Below are 19,769 nucleotides of genomic sequence, written 5' to 3'. Positions count from 1 at the left end.
ATAACGAGTAGAGCGTGAATTGAGATAGTACAAAGGGGAAAAGTCTCAGTCACCTATATTCCTTCTCTGGTTTATACAGGACATGTTGATACAGTAGAACCTCTATTATCCGTAGTAATGAAGGGCGTGGACTGAACGGTTAATCGAAAAAATCGGATAATCCATATAATAAAATATTTTCGTAAATTAAGGAAATAATATTTGTAATGTCGTAATTTTCTCTGTGCTCTTATGTTTAACATGCAAGGTAGTAGATCAGAAGTTCACTCATTCAAGTCTGGTTGTCAAGGGGCAAAGGAACTCCTTGCAGTGGCTGTCAACAAAAAATGTAGCAATAGTAGAGGTCTCATATTGTAGATTTACATACCGGTACTGTATACACTTTATCCTTGATTTTTTTTATTAAATCGCGCATAGTTGTAACACCAATCTCGTATTCTGGTGCGAGATGAAGCACAGTTTCTCTTTTTCCAAACTGCTCAATTATTTGCATTTTTGTCGATACTTAGCACAACACATTTCTTTTGACATTGTGGAGTACATTTTATATAGAAGTTGAATAAACCAAATTCTGTAAGTGTAAAGGCATGTAATAACACTCTCTAGAAAAATACGTACTAATATAACGTAAAGTAATGCTTCATATGTTTCTGTATCAAAAAGAAAAAAATGCGAGAGGCAGTAGGATAATCTGCAAATCGGTTAATAGGGTGACGGATAATTGGGGTCCTACTGTACTAGTACCAAAAGAGTTAAACATCAATGCCTGCTGAATAATTGTCATTTCCAATCCCTGGTTTATAAATAATTGATTAAATGGCGATCTTATTCGTGTTAATTACGTAAGCATGTGCGGCTTACGTAATTAACACGAGTAAGATCGCCATTTAATGAATTATTTATATTCAAGTGTTAAAAGTAGTGTACGAAAGATTCAACATGGACCCTGGTTTATGTTTGAATGATATCTTGAAAATTATCGTAACTGTACATTTTGTTTTGACATTTGGCCTGGGTGTGGGTACCTGGAAAGAGTGGGTAGGCAGAGCTCTGTACCGTATAGAACAGATCCAAATGTTGAAAACCATGCCTCATAAAAGGGAAATGTCAACTATTGATAGACTCATGACGCAACCTTCCCTTAAACTGTGCACACAAATCTCCACAGCAAATACACAAATAAAAAAAAATAATAATAAAACAAATTGAACGCCCATCCTAACTGTAAGGTGTGAAAACTTATTCAGAATGATGCATTAAGAAACAACAGCATGTACTTGGACGGAGTAACTGTGTTGCCTTCATATATGAATGTCTATGCTGTATGTGACATGCGAGATAATCTTGTGCATTCAATGCACTTTGTTAGGTGAATGAGTACTTACTATCTACTCACTGCCAATAGCTACTCAATTTTTCGATAATATAGGCTTTCAATTTCGAAACTGATAGCACATGCTTGCGCGAGATAAATACACCGACAAGAAGGGACAGTTAGGGGTGGGGTAGTCTTCTTGTCCTAGCAGAAGATGGTCAGAAAGAAATGGATTGGAGCGAAAGTGTTGTGAAGCTATGAGAGAAAACATACTTTCCTAAATATGACGTGTAATTACAAATTGTAAAATTTCGTTTTACTAGTGTAGCATTAGTGAAACGAAATAAATATTATAAGAGCAATAATTGAGAATTACAAAATCATATTAAGCTTAATATAATAAAATACTAAAAAGCTGATATTTTGCGGTCAGATAGTAACATATACTTGTTTTTTTGAAAAATGGGACATGACAGGAGCATTGCGATCGGAACACATTGAAAGACACTCTTTCAGCTTTCCCAATGACGGGACTGCCTCATTGGACAAAGCATAATAAACATATTAAGTGAAAACAAAAACAGACCACAAAAGAGAAAGGAGGGGAAGGAACAAAAGGGAAAATTAAGTACAGGAAAGATAATAGTATGCATATAACAGGCCTAAACATAGTAAACAAACAGATTAGATATTCGAGCAAAATTCTCCCTTTTTAGGAAACAAAGTACAGATGGTATTTTAAAATGGCAAGTGATCCTCTGATAGTGGCAAGGGAAACATCACGAATGAAGTCATTGTTCAGCTGGAACTTCTTGCAGAAACTGACAAAGAGGCGAGGTATTGTGCCCCTAGCGCCAACCATTAGCCCAACTACTTCAATGGAGGTGAGGTGATATTTCTCCAAATAGAATGGAACTGTGGGCTCATAAATTCTGCATTTTTCTGAGTAGACTTCAGCGGGCTGTTGTTCCTGTGCCTCGAACCTTACTGTCGGGTCGATAATGTATGCTGATGTGGAGCCTGGTGGAATGGCAAGCATGTCAATTCGCCGACAGGATCCCTCTTGAGAGATGCCATGGACTTCTTCATGCACAGTGAGACCTTTCTTCCTCAAGGCTTCGGCAATCATGGACCTGATTCTGTGATGTCTAGAGTTCCACAGTGTCTCGCTGAAAGGACAGGCACCCAAAATGTGGCCAAGAGTTTCAATCTCACTGACGCAACGACAACGGTGGTTTTCGTCTCAGGACCTTCCTGGTATAGCACGCAGCGGACAAACATTAGCTGTCATTTTAAGAGCTTGTCTCCATTCACTGCTAGTGAGGCGATCAGGTTGTCAGATCCATTTATTGGCGGGAGTGAACTCCTTATAGAGGATGACACCTTTCCCTTTCTGATTTAAAGAGCACCAAGATTGAAATGCTCGCTCCCTGAGCTCTTGTCTCAATTTTTTCACTAGAAGTGAATCAGAAGAGATGTTTTGAAGTCCAAGTTTATTTAAACAAACCCCAATTTCATTAGACAAGATGCGACACGCGTTTACATGGATATTTTGGGATCGTTGTAAGCTCTGACATGCATGTCACATAGCGTGGTAGACCTGTTGCTATGGTAACAACGGTTGAGTTGCCAAACTTACAGTTCGCACGTGGTGAGTGCTTAATAGCTCTCTTGGCGACATTTATTGTGCACACAATGTTAGCATTGGTACGCTTCGTCTTTGATTCTCTGTCGATTTTTGTATTGTTTTCTTATCTTCGCGTCAATTGTCAATGAATGTTTTAACGTCAGCCATCTTAATGACAATTGCTACCTTCCATCAGCTGGCAGCGTGGTAGTCCATATTGGCAACATGGCACTGTAGTTCCAAGCTCGGCCACTTATCTGTCATGTCCCATCTTTAAAAAAAAACAAGTATAGCTCGAGAGGCAATCTCACAACACGACAACCATTTCTTACTAACCCATACACCCCCATTCTACCCCCAAAAGTAGGATCGTCCGTAAGGAAGACGAAAATAGGTTTACGAGTGAATACCACCATTTCAGAGCTGGATTATACCTAATGAAGACAATCTGTCTAAAAGAATGAAACCTCGAAATCAAACCTAGCTTCTTCATGTTAAGGGATGTGTAACTGCACGGTTCCTTAAGGTTATTGACATTGAAACTGATGCCAGTAACTTTACAATTTAAAGAATGAAATTGGTTGCAGAACCAATATGAATTGCAACATATAAGTAAATAAATACATAAATTAAAAGGTTAAGTCCATTTTCGGTTTTTTCCCTTCAACATTTTCTAGAGCTCCTTCAGTGGAGCAGCGTAACCCGGAGTGAGACAAGTGGCCAATAGGGTTGGAGCTCACATAGTTTCTTTCAGCCCCGAACCCCTTGTAAGGACGCGTTTTGCGTACTGTACCTTTTAAATTTCTCCTCCCACTTCCAATTCAATTCAATTCAATAAATTAATTTAATAAAACATGACAGTGTAATCTTCTTACCTTATTAATAATAATTTGTGATGATACAGGTGACAATAAGACTTTTCTTCTTCCTGATCGCAACAAATATGTCAACATGGAGCGACACTTTCTGAAGTGCTACATGCAGCTGGTTATCCAAACATGTCATCAGCGTGGGGCATATGCCACAGGTGGTATGGCAGCCCTTCTCTTGCCTTTGAATGATCCAGAGAGGTAAGTTAATGTATCTCTTGTCATCACGAGAATGACTGTTACCGTTCAATTTCGTCAAAAACTCAAATAAAATTTATAGTGTTCAAAAACATGCTGTTTTATTCAAGGCAACAATCTAATTCACTTGTAGGAATTTACACTTTTCACTCATGCAGTGATTCAGTTACTTCTAATTACATGTCCTGCAGTATTTTTGTAAGTGAAAAACATTTCGTACTGCATTGATGATATTAATTTTGGTAGCTCACTCTTTTCACACTTCATAGCTCTTTCAAACGAACTTAACTACACTCTTGCTGCTGACCGTCATTGTAATTATCTTTAATTCAAAATAGTTTTTAATTATTGGCCATTAAGAGCAGAAAATATCCCCATAAAGTCGTCACAGATGCTGCCTTCTCTTCTGCCCACATAAGAAGAGTAAATTATACTAGTACCTGAAAGAAAGAAAGAAAGCATGAAATAGTTAGAATTATGATTAGGCTAGATTTCTGTTATGTAGTTCGCATTTAATTCTTGGGTCGCTGTGGTTTCGGTAGACCTATATCATATTTTTAAAGCAATTATCAAACCAGTCTTGATATAATGAAAAATTTAAATCACCAGAAAACATTTGACCAACAGATAATAGCTTCCAGGCTAAACACTATCTCAAAATACTAATTAGACTCTAATAGTGATGTAATTTTTTTTATTTTAGTAGGTTATTTTACGACACTTTATCAACATCTTAGGTTATTTAGTATCTAAATGAGATGAACATGATAATGCCGGTGAAATGAGTCCAGAGTCCAGCACCGAAAGTTACCCAGCATTTGCTCATATTGGGTTGAGGGAAAACCCCGGAAAAATCTCAACCAGGTAACTTGCCATGACCGGGAATCGAACCCAGGCCACCTGGTTTCGCGACCAGATTCGCTAACCGTTACTCCACAGGTGTGGACAATACTGATTTAACCAAATAAAATTAATGCATGATAATCCAGGACAATGTAATTTACAAATCTCTCTACTTTACAAGAGACTTTATAAGAATGTTTACAGGTGTAGGCCTAATGCTATTCTGTTTAATACCTCAACCAACAGCATTCGTACAGTTTATACTCAGCTATTTTTGTAATTTTATTCATGCCATCAGAACAAGTCCCATCTCTCTTTTTCTCTTTCTCCGGACAACATCAATATTTTCAAAAATGAAGGGCTATATTTACTTACAAATTTTCTCGCAGTGTCTTTTGTTATAACAGAAAACGATCATTTCTAAGGAAAGATTGCTATCACTCATCTCTTATAGTCTCATTCAATTTTCAGGTGATGTTATGTTTGGTGAGGATGGAAGAACGAGCATTCCTTATAAATTGTCGAGAAAAGTTTGCAATTCTTTACAGATCTTCCATTTCTGTGTTTTTGACAGTTTGTGTATTTAGAATTTAAAGTTTTCAAAATATTATCAATCAGCTCTTAAATTGTAATCATTGTAAGAGATAAAGCATTCTGACTAAGACTGCTAGTGTGACTTTTTACCATAAGCAGTACGAGAATTGGTTACTTATCGTACTCCAATAAAGTTATTAAAAAGAGAACATAATAAAGAGTATTCTCATCAAATGTACGGTACCTAATTTTAATTGCTTGTAAAAAGTTAATGGTTCAGAACATAATAAAAAGAACACAGATTTTACATGAAAGTAAAATTCACCAACTATTATTTATTTATCCTTTCAACAAATCACCACATCTCTATATGAGCTCTAACAGTTGTCGGAATGACATCAAGGCAGTAGACAAGCACCTGCTATATGTGTTGCAACATGTCTGCAGTCATGCTGGTAACGGTTGCAATGATGTAGGCCTACTGCTGAAGATTCTCAAGATGGTTGCGTAAATCCTGTTTTCACATAACGCAAAAAAAGAAATCGTATGGGAGTACAATCAGGGGATCTTGGGCGTAATGCAATCTCTCCTCCTCTACCAATCCAACGGCCATGAAAAATTTATCCAAAGTATGGCAAATTTCTCTATGCAAATAGGAGTAGGGGGTCATTGTCTTGTTAAAAGTGGACATCAGGCTGTATAGTGAACGCAGAACAACTATGAACAAGGGATAAGCCAATTGAATACTGACTGAGGCACACTGTTGCCAGAGAGACACAGCGAGAGTGACAGAGACGATGGTAGCTGCTATATCTGTCTCATACTGCACCTTTGAGTGATATAAGACAATAACCAGTGAACTAGACTACTATGTTGCGAGATATCCGGCTAATAGAAAAATTCAGTAACACAAAAATATTTGTCAAACACACCTGTAATAAATAAGAAATAGCCAAGAAACGTGACTCTAGTGGTAAAGCACTAGATTCGAATTCGGGAGGATTCAGGTTCAAACTCCATGGTCGACCAATCTGATGGTTTCCCTCAGTGACAAACGCAAATGCCAGATTGGAAATTTACATACCATGATTCATCACTACCTTAATCACCATTAACATAATCTATATCTATTCTATCTATGCTAATATAAAGAGAGAGTCTTTGTGTGTGTGAGGTAAGCTAATCAATTTTTTGGCCATTGGAAATTCCCCCTTTTTATCATACAAATCAAATATGGTTCAGCGTAAAACACATTTCTGAAAATCATCTAAATTGGTTGCATGCTTCTGCACTGTGCGATGTTTTCCGGGAGCCCTAAAAGTGCTCACAACTCCGATTTTAGCTGACTCTTTGCCCGCTCTAAAAATATTCATTATAGAATGCATACTCATACAGCAAGCTTATGCTGTTAATTCTCGATTTTCAGTGAAATTTGTAATATCACGCACTTCTGTAATTGACAGTTTCTTGAAAACATTGTATACAACAAAAACCATAATTATGGCCTGCCTTATGTAAAACTTTGAGAGCAGTGTCACTACCACGCAGTTTACTAGTACTAGGCTTGCTAAATGACATTATGAAACTGAACTTTTCAACAACTCGGAACACGTTTTTCACCGATACTTTCTACCACACTGATGTGAATTATGATTGAGAACTGAAAAATGCAGTCTTATCTGTTATATTTTGGTTTGAAAAAACAGGGATCCTTGTGTTTATACATATTAGCTTCAAAGCTTGCTCTTATCTCTCCAACTGCTAATCGTTACAGACATGGGGTTTGGACAGTCATCTTCAATAAAAAAAGCTCTTTCTCATGACATTTTCGAAATAGTCCTAATAGTCCTAATAAATTTTGTGCGCATAAAGAAATAAATACAAAGGCTTCACCACAGCGAGCTAGGGTGGTCGTTAACTAGGAACATTGCAGCAATCTGAGTGGCTGATTGCAGAATAGCAGCCGCGTCTAGCCCCGCCCCATGTTCATAGTTGTTCTGTGTTTACTTTAGCTGTTAAATATGGGGGAATAACTGCTCAATCATGTCGAGGCATGTGATGCCAGTAATAATTGCATCGAAAAAGATGAAGGGCATTATGATTTCTTTTTGTGAATGTGTACACCAAATGTTGAGGCAGGACTATCCCGAAAGTGTTCAATTAAAGTGTGTGGATTTTCTGTGCCTTAGATGCTGACATCATCATGATTCACCTTTCTTGGCACATGAAAAATTGCCTCATCAGAGAATAAAATCTTGGAGAAAAAATTGGCATTTGCACCCAGATAGTTAACCATATCATTGGGAAATTGCACTTGTGCACCCTTGTCTGTAGCTGTTGTACTAGCCATAATATACGCACAGAGTTTCAGCTGACTATGTGTAATTCAATGAGTGTTGTTGTCGGAATATGAGTGACTTATGGGTGTTTCCAGCGAATGCTACTCGAATATTATCCAGCATCTTCTCCAATAGTTTATGGCTGCCACCATGCTTCTTTAACATACTTCTAGTTGCTAAAAGTGTGTCATACCATTTCCCCAATATTTTTAGGAGTCGGTGCATCATGATCTAAACTTTCAGCAAACCACTACCACCTTTCCCTGTGGTGATGCCAACCAAAATTTTATGAGTTTTCCCTTCAGACAGCACCGTATGTTCCATCATATGTTACAACTATTAACTTTTCCATGCAACTGAAATTAGGTACCGGTACATCAAGTAGAACGCAATGTACTTTTAAAAATCTAAGGTTCGGTAATTTGCTAGGAGACGTCATTGCACATAGGCCAGTTAATATCTAACAGCATATAAAATGTACATCTGCATAAGTTTGAATGAAAAGCATTGAATCAGATATACTGTAATAGTACAAATATTTGAACAACTTAAATTTCATACAACACCTTTAACAGTAGTCTTTACGTCAAGGAATGCGTTATTACGGCATTTCTCAACACTGATGATGGTTTGCAGATGAAATCAAAAGTAACTACCAACTGATAACATAGTCTATTCCAAACTCAACCCAATCTAATCTAACTTAAACATAACCTATAATATTAGATTGTTTCTTACACTGAACGATCTTTCATACGTATTAAATTACGTCTGTTGTTAGCTCAAGTATATCAGAACATGGTTAGTGGAAGAAGGACACGAGTATTACTAACCTAAACCAGAGCTAATCAACAAAGTTATAATTAATTACCTGCCAAACTTCTTTTTAATTACTATAAGAAAAAAATACTACACGCAGTTATAAAATAAAATGTTAATATGTTCCAAACATGCTTAAATTAATTATAGTTATTACGTTTTCAATCATTAACTTACATGAATTTTAATTTCTCCATATCAAAGTGAGTTAAGTAAAGTTCACAACACCTTGTTTCAAGTTTAATAATAATAATAATAATAATAATAATAATAATAATAATAATAATAATAGTAATAAATATAATTTACTCTTATGTAAAACTAAATGTAGAATACATTCACATAACAATTTATAACGAAAGTCTTCTGTTTTGGAAATGCCTTTCATAACCTAGATCTGTTTTCTATATAGTGAGGCTGCTGTAGTAGATAAGGTATGCAGAGGAAAGCTACAAGAAATTCAGGAAGGGGTGGACGGTTTTATGGTTTATGACTTACGTCTTGTTCCACACATCAACAAGGTAGGTTCAAGCATCCATTCATTAATACAGCAAAAATATTGGTACGGTAGTTAGATTTTACGTAATTTTTTTATTCTGCACTGTACTGGTATATAATGTGCTGTGCTTTTCTCTTTTGTGGCCATTCAGCTCTGGAGAGACAATGCACCACCAGTAAATCAATTATCTGTGACTCTAAAACACATACAAGTCACAGCTGAAGATCTTCTTCAGATGCCATCTGGTGGAGTGACATATGCAGGCCTCATCCATAATATTACCGTAGCAATTTTATTTATTTTAAACTGGTTTCAAGGACGAGGTCATTTCTATCACCGTGGAGCAGTGGAAGATTCAGCAACTGCAGAAATATCACGATCTCAGATATGGCAGTGGATCAGACATCAGGTAAATAATATACATCTGTGGTCTCCTCTTTACTGTTAAGTATGCTTTCCATTCACATACTATAAAATCTATCTTTCAATCATGGATATGCATTTAGCCACTAATAGTACAACCCACAGCTTTGGTTGCTCAGGAAGAAATTTTCTCATGAAATTTCGGTCAGTGTATGGGATCAGTACTCACACATCATCATGATCAATTTGGGGAGTTACACTATGTAACGAAATCTGGTTTCGAAAACCAGGTATCTCTGATGGAGATTTCCTAAAATGTATGTACACACTAGGCCACTCTTTGTTCAGTCTGGACAACTGCTGAATTACCATAGAGCAGCATTTCTCAATGTATGTTCCGGGGTTCCGTGAGCCCTATATGATTTAAAATTTTATTTTATACCTTTTTTTTACTTGGTTATTTAACGACATTGTATCAACTACTACGTTATTTTGCATCGATGGGATTGATGATAGCGAAATGGGATCAGAGATTCGCCAAACATTACATGACATTCGCCTTATGGTTGGGGAAAACCTCGGGAAAAAATCCAACCAGATAATTAGCTCAAGTGGGAATCAAGCCTGAGTGCAACTCTGAATCGATAGGCAAGCGTCTTAGTCGACAGGCTACTCCGGTGGCTATTTTATACTTAGTGGATACTATAAAAATATATAAATGTTACGAAAACATAAATCAATAATAACATGAAACCACCGATAATGATAATGCTAATAATAATAATAATAATAATAATAATAATAATAATCCAATAATATGCGTAATAACAATATGTTTAATGAACATCTAAAATGGAAAATACCCATAATACTTATCACTTTCATCACTGGATTCTCTGCGTATGTGTTCACTAAAACAAAATACCGAAAAGACAAAATGCAGAAGTACAGTAGAAATGAGACAACAACTTTCCGCTATAAAACCAGATTGCAGGCTTAAAAAGCAAATACATTCGTCCCACTGAACAGAATTATTGAGATACTAGCTTTCACTTGTCTGTTAACTATTAAATACTAATAAAATATTACAAGGATTCCGCAGTTACACTTTAGATTAAAAAGGGTTTCGTGGTGGAAAAAGTTTGAGAAACACTGCCATAGAGGAAAGAGTTTATGGATGTGTACACATGATAACCGTAATCGCGATTAGGTCGATAATCTCAAGTAGAGACTGTAGTCTACCACTGGTATTAGTGTTTAGTTACAGGAATTGATGAGAAGGACATAATTTGTTTTGTGAGGGGACAGCCTATACATTCACTTGTCCATGGCTGATCTTGCTCCATAGCTGACGAAAGAAATCCTGAAAAGGCCTATGTGTTGAACATAGGGTAGTAGGCACATGCGGTACCCAGGACCTCCCACTCTCCCCCCTCTGCATCTCGCCCGCAAAGAAACAACTCAGGAAGTGAGGCACAAGCATTACAGAGAAATATGTTTGCAAAGTCAGAAACTTTGTGGTAGAACAATTTTGTACAGAACCCTCTCATTCAATGATGGGAGTTTTTATGTTTTCTATAAGTGAAAGACATTAATTCGTTCTGAAGGAAGATAAGTTGATAACATTTACTATCCCTCAACAATCCTCTACCCTCAGGTCTGAAACCGCAAACTTCGAATCTAAAGTTACGGTCACACGTTGCTACTTTTGCAGCGCTACTTTTATACTGCAGCTGCAAAAGTTGCGTGTCGTGTTCACACGTAAGCCAAAAGTAGCGTGCTGCATGCTACTTTTCGTGCTGCGCAACCCGAGTGCTACAAAAGTTGCAACTGGAGGTTGCGAGTCTGTTCACACGCAAGGCGCTACTTTTGCAGCCGCAGTCATGCTGCAGGTTTCCATCTCCGTATTGACTTCTCAATATACATTTTGTGGTTATGTTCGCATTATTAAGAAACTCATGCGAAAGCTTCCTTATCTATTATTTGCTTTTTTGTCGTATCTAGTATTCAGAAATTGACATTATTTTTACTATAAAGCTTTTAAAAATGCCTATATACTTAAATAATAACCAGCAGTATATTCACGTAATCAATGTTGGCAACCCTCCTGTTTGGAACTACGCTATGGAAAATTTAAAAAATGAATTATATCGTCACCAATTATGCTCAGACTGTGTTGTATATTTAATAACTGTTACAAATAATTTATTTTCATCACATTTAACATTAAAATATATCCAAGCAATAAAAGTATCATTGGCACATTTGGGTGGTGACACTGGTTGCAACCGCAGCAAAAGTTTCAACAAAACCGATATCAAAAATAATGCGGCTGCAACCCTGAGAACCCTGTTCACACGTCGCTACTTTTAAGTTGCGCGCAGCATGGAAAAGTAGCGGGCAGCAGGTTCGGCAGCCGCTACTTTTCGGGTTGCACCGTTGTTCACACGTCACAGTACAAGAGTTGCGCAGTTTTTTGTACTGCATCGCTGCAAAAGTAGCGACGTGTGATCGTACCTTAAATGTGATTACTGATGATTCATAATGGTGAAGATGATGGAAACATAACTTAAAAAATGTTCATGAATTTACTGGAATATTCATCAGGTCTAAAACTGAAATGGAAGCATTTTATGAAATTAAATTTTATTAATGCAAAGAAGAATTGTAACATACATTACATCATATAATTTCCATTTAATTTATGGTTACTATATCTTTAAAGATTCTATCATTAATGACAATTAATGTATACCACAATTTCTTATACAAAAATTAAATTACTTGGTGAGAACCTGAAACTGGCAGTGAATAAAGTTCTGTAATAGCTGTGATAAGCCAGTGATATTTAAAACTCTCATAGTATTGAAACTCCTAAAGACATGTTGTATGCCTACAAAATAATGACAGGCAAACTTCACATCAAAAAGTCGTAATGTGTAAAATGGTTAACATCTAGCCTAATCCATACTATTAAACCCTGACACTATCTTACACTTCTACAATCCTGTCTTACCTTCTATTTATTAAGAAGCCCTTAAAAGTTCTCTATTACAATGGTCAATGGGAATCAGAAAACATCTTTTTTTTCTCTCTCCACTATTCCATATTATATCAGGCATATTCTTTGAACCAACTTCCATTTCCCACCATAACATAAATATATACATGTGTTGTTTCTACTATCAATCTAAAATAAAATGCTCATGTCTTCTCGCATTATGAATATTTACTAAAGAAAAATAAATTTATAAGCGTTCAAAAAGCAAATACTGAAAATTTAAAACAAGCTTCATAGAATGGAAGAGATTTTGACACATCACAGCACATCTCGTAAAATGGAAGCCACAGTTTACCGAATGATGTAGTTTAGTTCTTTGTTCTTCACACACACACATGTAAATCAGTCTCTTACAATTCAGATATCTTATCAGCCATAGAAAATAAATATTTTCTATATAATTCACATATATCGAAAATCTTTCTTTATAAAATATTTCTTTCACATTACATTAGAAAATTCGCTGTTCTAACTTCTATTCACTACAATCCTTCATACATATTAAAATTATCAAAAGGAATGAGAGCTTAATGAAACATATTACTTATCACGTAAACTACAGGGAAGATTAAAACAAATTACACTTAACATGAACAATGACTATGCAGTACATCTAAGGCACCAAGAGTGTACAGAAATATGTATATTAACTTTTCCTTTCCTTTGGACCTAAACTTTAGCATTCACAAAATTTCATCTGCCTAACACAGATACTCTCAATTCGGAAACTTAATTACAATTAAACGATTGATTAAATGGCAAACTTACTAGTGTTAAATTATAACAACATGCAAACGCACCCCTACAACAGGCAGCAATGTCGAGATGATGCCGGGATCTAGTAGGCTCTGATGATGGTGTGAAGGATACACCGAAACATTTTAAGATACTAGTAAGTTTGCCATTTAATCAATCATTTAAATTTAAGTGTTAAAAGTAGTGTATGCAAGATTCAAGATGGATACAATTAAACATAAAAATAATCGAACTCGCTTAGAATTCCTATAAATTTATATATGAGGGATTCACAACCAGCGTGCACCAAGTCCTTCTAGAATAATTTTGAGAAATTGAGTCTTAAAGCCGATTATAAGTATGACAGCAAGAAGGCTTTGTTTAAAATTCATTTTATCAACACATAATAAATTAATTTAAATTGACTGGATAAGGGTGTTTAATCTTACTAATACTGAAATTTCATTTATATTAAAGAAACCTAACCTCACCGATATATTGAATGCCTCATATAAATTAAATTATGGTTTATTTAACGACGCTCGCAACTGCAGCATCGCCGGTGTTCCGGAATTTTGTCCCGCAGGAGTTCTTTTACATTCCAGTAAATCTACTGACATGAGCCTGTAGCATTTAAACACACTTAAATGCCATCGACCCAGGCCGGGATCGAACCCGCAACCTCGAGCACAGAAGGCCAGCGCTATTCCAACTACACTACCTAGGCCAACAAATTCCTCATATATTTATAGACTACGGTTATGGCTATATTTTAAGAACATTAAATTTATTTCAAAATTTTCCGTAGCATAAAATCTCAAGCGAACAAGAAGTAGTAATCTAGAAGAACTGGTAAACCTCGCTACCTCAGTTTTGCAAGAGTTCTTTCCACTTTCGGAAGTACTGATTCCAAAACCTTTTGCAAAACCGAAACCTCCTTTTAAATTCAAGATTATAAAATTCAAAGCAACCCATGATGTTTCGCAAATAGCGCTTTTGGGCGCAAATTTCCTGCATTTCAATAACTTGGGCCAATTCTTTATAAACGTTATTAATTTTTAGGTTAAAACTGACATAAGTCAGGGGTTTCCTTGACTTAATAAAGTTTAACTTATTTCATAACATAAGTCGCACTTGAGTCACTATGAATTGCAATAAGTTCAACTTCATGAAGTCAGACTTTGTAAAGTAAAGCTTATAAAATAATCACGACTTATAATAAGTACGACTTATTTGGACCGAAATCTGCAATTGAGACGAGATTTAAGTTCGACTTATATATAAGTATGACTTATCTCGACTATAAATACAGGCCTTAAAGTTCTTGGCTCATGCTTAGCAATCTTCACCTTCCATAGAAAATGCTGCTCTCTGTGAAGTAACAAATGAGTTATGGACTTTGTTTGTTATGGCAATGAATAAATCTATGTTTTCTTCTTCCGAAATTGTATTAATCCACAAACTGACCACTGGTGGACTTGGTCCACTCTGGTTGTGAGCCCCTCATATATCTCTAGGAGTTTTTAAAATAAATGGTACACTATAAAATATAATTACATTGTAAAGAATTCAAATGATTGCTGCATATCATTACATAACACAGCAATTTCTTGTCTCCTGTTTTAAAGAAAATCGCTGAACTCGTACACTATAAACTCTCATTTAACCAAATCATTATCTGTGGATTTCAACAAAACCTTTTCACTCTTGTTTCTGGTAAACGAAAAGCTACCCATCGACCATTGGACTTCAAATATGCTTTTTTTTTTTTTAATTAATTTAACAGGTTTCCAACACTATATTCTGATCTTGTTAATACATAGTGACTATGTCTTCACATCTACCCCACTTTCATTAAAGGCTTAACACTTTCAGCATGAAGCCATTTCAGTATATCACCATTTGGCAGAAGGTTTCAATGGGTTAGAAAAAGTATGTCAACTCAAAATTTTCTCAGGCTTCAAGCCAGGTCATGAGTTGGTGATCCACCGACGTTTCAAAGATGTTCATCTTCCTCATCTTCAGGGTTAAATGATATCTAAGGATACCCAGCTCCTTAATTTATAGTGCGAGAGGGAGGAGTCAGCCGAGGAGTTGTGTGCTGATTGGCTCTTATTAGTGCGGACTGCGGAGTGAACGCGGCCGACGTGTCGTCTTGTTTTGTGCTGTTTGGCTGATTGACTGCGGGTCTCACAATGGGCTCAGCGGACGAGTTTTTATGTGTCCTCCACTGATGACGGCCCGTCGTCTGGGCGTTGAGAAATTTAATAGCCGGTGCCCACGCCGTGCTTAGTTGGAGATCCAAGTCCCGATTCAGGTTACCGCGTTCCGCCCTATGGCCAGGGTTTCCTTTACTCTTCTATCCCAGTAGCCCGAACACTTCGCCAGGACCTCGGTGTTATTAAAATTAGCCCTATGGCTTTTTTCAATAGTGTTCAGCCAATCCGGATTTTTCGGGCTGCAGAGTACCAGAGATCTACCGCATTCCTTGTGAATGTGAGGCTGCTTACATTGGACAGACGGGACGCACAATAACTATGCGTCTTTCGGAACATCAAAGAAGCATCAGATTAATGCAGCCCGAAAAATCCGGATTGGCTGAACACTGTATTGAAAAAAGCCATAGGGCTAATTTTAATAACACCGAGGTCCTGGCAAAGTGTTCGGGCTACTGGGAAGAGCAAAGGAAACCCTGGCCATAGCGGCAGAATGCAGTAACCTGAATCGGGACTTGGGTCTCCAACTAAGCACAGCATGGGCACCAGCTATTAAATTTCTCAATGCCCAGACGATGGGCCGTCATCAGTGGAGAACACATAAGAACTCGTCTGCTGAGCCCATCGTGAGACCCGCAGTCAATCAGCCGAACAGCACAAAGCAAGACGACACGTCGCCCGCGTTCACGCTGCGGTCCGCACTAATAAGAGCCAATCGGCGCACAGCTCCTCGGCTGACTCCTCCCTCTGGCACTATAAATTAAGGAGCTGGGTACCCTTAGATATCATTTAACCCTGAAGATGAACATCCTCGAAACGTCGGTGGATCACCAACTCATGACCTGGCTGGAAGCCCAAGAAAATTTTGAGTTATCACGTCGCCAGGAAAGCTTCAGTAGTTATTTCAAAGTATGTCAGTCTTGAAGCTATAGATGGAAACTATCCCATATAAATACCACCCACTGTATAGTTAAACGTGTTGGTTTTTAAGTGTGACAAAGCGAAATAATTGCAGACTGACGCATTGTTCTTCGTTTTAACCTTTAAGCATTAAAAATACATCCATCAGACTGATCATACAATTTATTTTTCACACACGAAAGTGTAACAGTATAGAAATTACTATTAATACTTCCCTTTTGATAGTACACTGGAAAACATCCAACAGAAACTTCCTTCAACAAATGGTGATATGATTTAGTTCTGTGTGGCCTATCCATAAACCCAGAACCAACAATCAGTGAATAATTGATCAATATTGCAGTTATTTTTTCATGATGATAATGCATGGTAATATTACAGTAGCCTGGTAGAAAGTGTTAACGCAGTAAGTGAAGTTTGCCCATCTATATCCATTTATATAATATTTAAAACACTCAGGTAATAAAGAGTTTTCATTTTTGTTTATTATGGATGCAAACTGCATCCTCACACTTAAAAGATTTAAGCAATTCAGCTACATTAATTTTTTTTAAGGCCTCCATGGAAGATTATGATGCAATTGTAACCAAGGGCTTGGTAAACAGACTCGTCAGCAACTTCATTCAGGAATGCAAAGCGGGAAAACATCCATTCTTCCATCCAACAGACAAGAACATACAACAACTTGAAGCGGCTGCAGGAGTTTTCATGGAGATTGTGACAAAGAGGGAGTTTCCTGAGTTCATCACAACATATCTCAATGACAGCTACATCTTCTGGTCTTTTCAAAAACATAATGAATGATACTTTCAACAAGTTTCCTAAGCTTGATCTGTTATACTTATCTGTGAGTGAATGATGCTGCATAAGATGTAACAATAGAGAATTTAAAATATTATCTTTACATATACATTATATAAATGGAAATACAGAGAACTTTGTTCGAGCTATGAAAATAAATAGTGTGTTTTGAGATGAAAGTGCTTTAAAAAGAACTCTAAAAAAAATGATGATTATTTTCTTTTAAATATTTTGCAAGTATCTCAGAATAATGAAGACATTATATACATCTTTGACTAGATTAAAACTTCTAAAATCAAACAGTAGATTTATATGAGGAGCACTGTTTAAAAATGAGTTTTCACCATTTTAGTATTTTTTTTTTTTAGTATCAATCTTGCACAGGATAGGGACTGATGGTAGGCTTATGTGAGGGTGGCAATGAATCTGCGGGTTTCTTAAAAGCCATTTGTAAGTAAGTATTTTTTTCGTAAAGTGAAAAAATCTGTTATGCTCCGAGCAACACTTCCTTTTCAACATCTTATTAAGATGAGAGAAAACTCGTTGTGTTGCTTTATCATTGCAGATTTGAATTCTGTGTTCATAAAATGTAGGAAAAATCCTACATGTTCAACTTTTTAAGAAGGGAGGAAACACATTTTGAAACGATGCTCCTCATACTGTACTCCAACCACGAGAAAGTCTCTGTGGAATGAGACGAAGCAGGGTAATGCTGTGAATGAATGTTGATGTCATAAGGTCACACACGTGGGTACTTTTATCTCTATTGGCTAGCTCTCACAGTACAAACAATAACATTGATAGATACATATTTATACTACCCTAGTTACAAAATTAGATCACTGTTAATTTCCTGGTCTTTTAATCCCTCCATACAGGAAATAACAAATGCAGGAGAGTGCATGGTTTTTAAACTGACGTTATAATGATAATATTATCTATTTACTTCGCTCCAATAGATGATGCAATAGTAAGCACATTCCTTTCACGGTTGATCTCCTGGTTGGAGAACAGTATGTTCACTTCATTGTTATATTTCAAAATTTGCATAAAAATGGTTTAAATCTGTGAACCTCGTAAGTACTATGGTATTTTGATATTAATTCTAATTCCTATATTTTCTCATACATAATATTATATGCAGTAAATAATGGCTTTATGTGCATTACATGTTACATGGCCTGGCATTTCATTATACACAGTGCTTGAGGTGGAATGAAAAAAGAACTAGGATGATTTCACCCTTTTAATTAATAGACATAAGTTATGAAAATATACTTTGTGATGTACAGTCTGTGTTTCATCTAGACCTACAAACACATTACAGTAATTTAAATAGCATGTGTTAAAATGAGAGTCATACATGCATTATATACTAAATAGTGATGGGATGGTTTTAAGTCATTTCAAAAGGAACCAGGATGTCATTCTGCCCCACCTCAAGCCCTGATTATACACGTATATCCTAACATCTGTGGTCCTCTATCATTTTGAGCACTTAAACATTATGTTACAATACAGGCTTAACTTGGAAAGCACTGAACAAATCAAACACTCCAACTGTGTATTTATTTAATATTTGTATTGTACCAAGAAATAAAATTTATGTTTCTGAATTTTCTTTTACTTACTACTGTACTTGCATATCATGAAAAATAAATAAAGATGATCAGATTTCATCACATATAAAATATTTGTCAGAGTTCTCTTCATTGAAATTAGTGATTATGTAACGTTAAATTAAGCACGTTTCACTTCAGAAACTTTATAAACTGAACTTAAGTCACAATACAATTACATTATTTTTCTTTTAATTTTCACTTATCACAACGATATGGACCTCCTAACCAACAGAATATATAGGTACGAATCCAGAAATAAAATTTGTTTCTGGATCTGTACAAGAAATGTATACCATTTTAATGTGATACATTATAAAATAAAAAGTGAAACTGAAAAATAAATTTTGGATAGGTTATGTGTTTCAAGTTAAATGTGCTGATTTCCACAGTTGTGCTGACAAAGCAGTTGAAATAATAACCATTCAAGCTCTGAAAGCAGAATGTGTACTTTTCTTAAATGAATCTGCCCTAATAGTGTACTAATAATGAAGTTGATAAAAAGTCGACTAAACTTTATAAAGTCAAGTAAAGTGGAGGTTTCAGTTACACAGTTCAGACAGCAGTCTCTCTTTCTGTATGAATGCAAGGGTAAGGATAGTCTAGCAAAGTGACAACCACGTCTTTCAATGGGCTTGAAATGTGCTGCAATAAATAATGTCAGCATCCTTCGTCCTACTTAATAAAGAAAACATTTGCCAGAAAATATGCAAGGGAAATAACACTGCTGGTAAGAAATTTGAGTACGTCAAAGTCATGTAGTGAGAGAAAATAAACTTGGATTCTAGTTCAAGTCACTCTGTAAGATTAAATTTCTGCAGTCACATGGATATTATAGAAATCCAGTGGTTTCCGAAGCAGAGGAAGTAATCAAGATTTAGTAATAACTATTCCTAAATTTCTTTATAAGAGTATAATTTTACATCAGTAATTAAGAATCAGAGATGTTTAAGTAAAAGTAATACTTCGTATTTTCATTACATCCGCGATATTGCTAATGACTTGAACAG

General features: G+C 36.1%; 2 protein-coding genes across 2 annotated transcripts in view; one reads left to right on the top strand and one right to left on the bottom strand.

Annotated features, from left to right (window-relative positions):
• Nucleotides 1–18,814, top strand: part of LOC138697787 (malate synthase-like) — a 38,529-nt gene extending 19,715 nt beyond the window's left edge. Inside the window, exons 7-10 of the mRNA XM_069823292.1 lie at nucleotides 3,847–4,012; nucleotides 8,957–9,065; nucleotides 9,195–9,452; nucleotides 16,895–18,814. Of these exons, the coding sequence (XP_069679393.1) occupies nucleotides 3,847–4,012; nucleotides 8,957–9,065; nucleotides 9,195–9,452; nucleotides 16,895–17,143 (782 nt within the window). The 3' untranslated portion in view covers nucleotides 17,144–18,814. The remainder of the gene's footprint in view (nucleotides 1–3,846; nucleotides 4,013–8,956; nucleotides 9,066–9,194; nucleotides 9,453–16,894) is intronic.
• LOC138697788 (AN1-type zinc finger protein 2A-like) overlaps nucleotides 4,099–19,769 on the bottom strand; it is a 46,046-nt gene continuing 30,375 nt past the window's right edge. Inside the window, exon 7 of the mRNA XM_069823293.1 lies at nucleotides 4,099–4,449. Coding sequence (XP_069679394.1) covers nucleotides 4,355–4,449 — 95 coding nt within the window. The 3' untranslated portion in view covers nucleotides 4,099–4,354. The remainder of the gene's footprint in view (nucleotides 4,450–19,769) is intronic.

Source organism: Periplaneta americana, chromosome 4 (assembly GCF_040183065.1).
Source record: "Periplaneta americana isolate PAMFEO1 chromosome 4, P.americana_PAMFEO1_priV1, whole genome shotgun sequence".
In the NCBI taxonomy this organism is placed as follows: Eukaryota; Metazoa; Arthropoda; class Insecta; order Blattodea; family Blattidae; genus Periplaneta; species Periplaneta americana.
This window is presented reverse-complemented; position numbering and strand designations above follow the sequence as displayed.